The sequence below is a fragment of the Chrysochloris asiatica genome, unplaced genomic scaffold (genome assembly GCF_000296735.1).
Source record: "Chrysochloris asiatica unplaced genomic scaffold, ChrAsi1.0 scaffold00175, whole genome shotgun sequence".
In the NCBI taxonomy this organism is placed as follows: domain Eukaryota; kingdom Metazoa; phylum Chordata; class Mammalia; order Afrosoricida; family Chrysochloridae; genus Chrysochloris; species Chrysochloris asiatica.
In genome coordinates this window covers 6277456-6279908 of record NW_006408693.1, presented here as the reverse complement: position 1 = coordinate 6279908, position 2453 = coordinate 6277456, and the positions used below count along the sequence as shown (strand labels likewise).

At 36.1% G+C, this 2453-nt stretch overlaps 1 protein-coding gene across 1 annotated transcript in view; it reads left to right on the top strand.

Annotated features, from left to right (window-relative positions):
• The window catches only part of OTOGL (otogelin-like), a 233420-nt gene that overhangs the window by 36918 nt on the left and 194049 nt on the right, over positions 1-2453 (top strand). Inside the window, exon 10 of the mRNA XM_006871844.1 lies at positions 1458-1583. Coding sequence (XP_006871906.1) covers positions 1458-1583 — 126 coding nt within the window. The remainder of the gene's footprint in view (positions 1-1457; positions 1584-2453) is intronic.

Below are 2453 nucleotides of genomic sequence, written 5' to 3'. Positions count from 1 at the left end.
CCTATACATGGTCGGTATGGGTCGGAACAACTCGATGGCACTTAACAACAACAATTGCACTTGAAGGCATTGGTGAAAAGCAAGCTTCTAGGAATAGATGGAATATTAGTTGAGATGCTTCAACATATAGGTACAGGACTGAAAGTACTCACTTGTTTATGTCAAATAATTTGGATGACAGCAACCTGGCCAACAGACAGAAATATATCCATATTTGTGTTCGTTCCAAAGAAAGATGATCCTCCAAAAATGTGGCAATTATCCAGTAATACATTAATGTCAGATAAATATAAAATTTTTCTGAAGAGTGTTAAAAAATGGTTGCTCCAGTACATCGATAGAGAATGACCAGAAATTCAAACAAGTTCAGAAGCAGATGTGCAACAAAGTCTATCATTGCTGATATCAGGTGAATGTTGGCTGAAAGTAGAGAATACCAGAAAGATGTTTACTTGGTTTTATTGACTTTTCAAAGGCTTTTAACTATGTGGATCATAATTAATTCTTATTAATTATGTGTAGCGTTGTGAAGAACAAAAATTCCAGAACACCTAATTGTGCTCATTGTGGAACCTGAAGATATACCAAGAGGGCTTTGTTCAAACAGAACAAGGGCGAATTGCATGATTTAAAATCAGAGAAAGGTGTGCATCAGTGTTGTATCCTTTCACCATACTTATTTAATTCATTAAATTGAGCAATTTCTGAGCAATTAATCCGAGAGACTGGATATGTGAAGAATGCAGCATCAATTGGGGAGCAAGACTCATTTACAACCTGTGATGCACAGATGACAAAACCTTGCTTACTGATAGCAAGGAGGACTTAAAGTACTTCCTGATGAAGATTAAAGCCTTCAGTATGGATTGTGTGTCAATATGTTGTTTTTGTTGTTAAATGCTACCAAGTAGGTTCCCACTCACAGCGACCCTGCATAGGGTTTCCAAGGAGCAGCTGATGAATTTGAACCACTGATCTCGTGGTTCAAACCGGCCTTGTGGTCCAGCCCATTATCCCACAGTGCCACACCAGGACTCTATATGTCAACATAAAAAAACACGAAAATCCTTACAACTGGGCTAATAAACAATGCATCATGATAAACGAAGAACAGATGGAAATTGTCAAGGATTTCATTTTATGTGGATCCATAACCAACGCCCATGCAAGTAGCAGTCAGGAAAACAGAGGATATATTGCGTTGGATGAATCTGTTGCAAAAAAGAGCTCTTTAAAGTGCTAAAAAGCAAAGATGTCACTTTGAGGATTAAAGTGTTACTTTTGTTAGTTTTAGTCTTATCCTGACAGTGGAAATTTATGTAGTACTAAAAATTAATGATTTGCAAGTGTTTGTTATTGATGAAATTTCAAGTGATTTGTAAACTTGCATAGCTTTTTAAACACAGTAATTACTTTTGAAAGTAAATGAAGTTCACTTACTTGTTGGTTCATTTTAGCTGATAAATGTGATGATAGCTTTGTCCATCGGGATTGCATCAGTTGTTGCCCACCAACCTGCACATTTGAGAAGGAATGTCTGGGGAGTAATCTCCATTGTCTTGATGGATGTTACTGTCCAGATGGTAAGTGCCTCCGTTTTGTTTCATGGAAACTGTTACTCAGTGTTCTGAGATGAATCTCTGATCTTCTCGCAATGCCATTAGCATACTGCAATTTTTCTACTTTTGTAGAATTTGGGCCTTGAGATGGGTAGGAGAACTGGCCATTTGTCTTTAATAAAAGATTTATTTCTTTGTAAGTTTCTCAGGCAATTTGGAATCTAGAACCCTAAAAGGATATATGGCAAATATTTTCATCTCTTAAATATTTAAGGATGTTTTATGATTTCTCTTCTTTTTATTTTTTTAAGATAGAAGCAAGTCCAGAGAAAAAACCCTTCACATTTTGGCAACACAAGATCTTTAATTCTGAATATAGTTTTAATATATAAAAGATCTTGCATGGTTTTTTCTATCCTTTTGTGTTTTCTTCATATATTGTATTGCCAAACCTGTAAAATATTGGGGGTTTTTCGCCTCTTTACCCCTACCCATGTTTTATCTATATTTCAAGATTCAAATAAAGTTTTTCTACATTAAGACCTCATCTAGGTACCCTGATTTTCTGAACTTCTCTTAAATTCAAGTATGTACATTTTTTCTTTTTGCCATGCCAGTTGTTTTTGTTGTTGTTAACTGCCTTCAAGTCAGTTTTGACTCATAGTGACCTTTAGTGGACTCATAGTGACCATAGTTTCCAAAGTGTAGCTGGTGGTTTTGAACTGCTTGCCTTTGGTTAATTGTGTAGTACTTATAGTATCCTACAGTGAGACACCACCATACCAATTGATGTTGTTGTTGTTAGGTGCTATTGAGTCGATTACAACCCATAGAGACCCTATGCACAGCAAAATGAAACACCATAGCAATTGTTGTTATGTGCCGTTGAGTTGG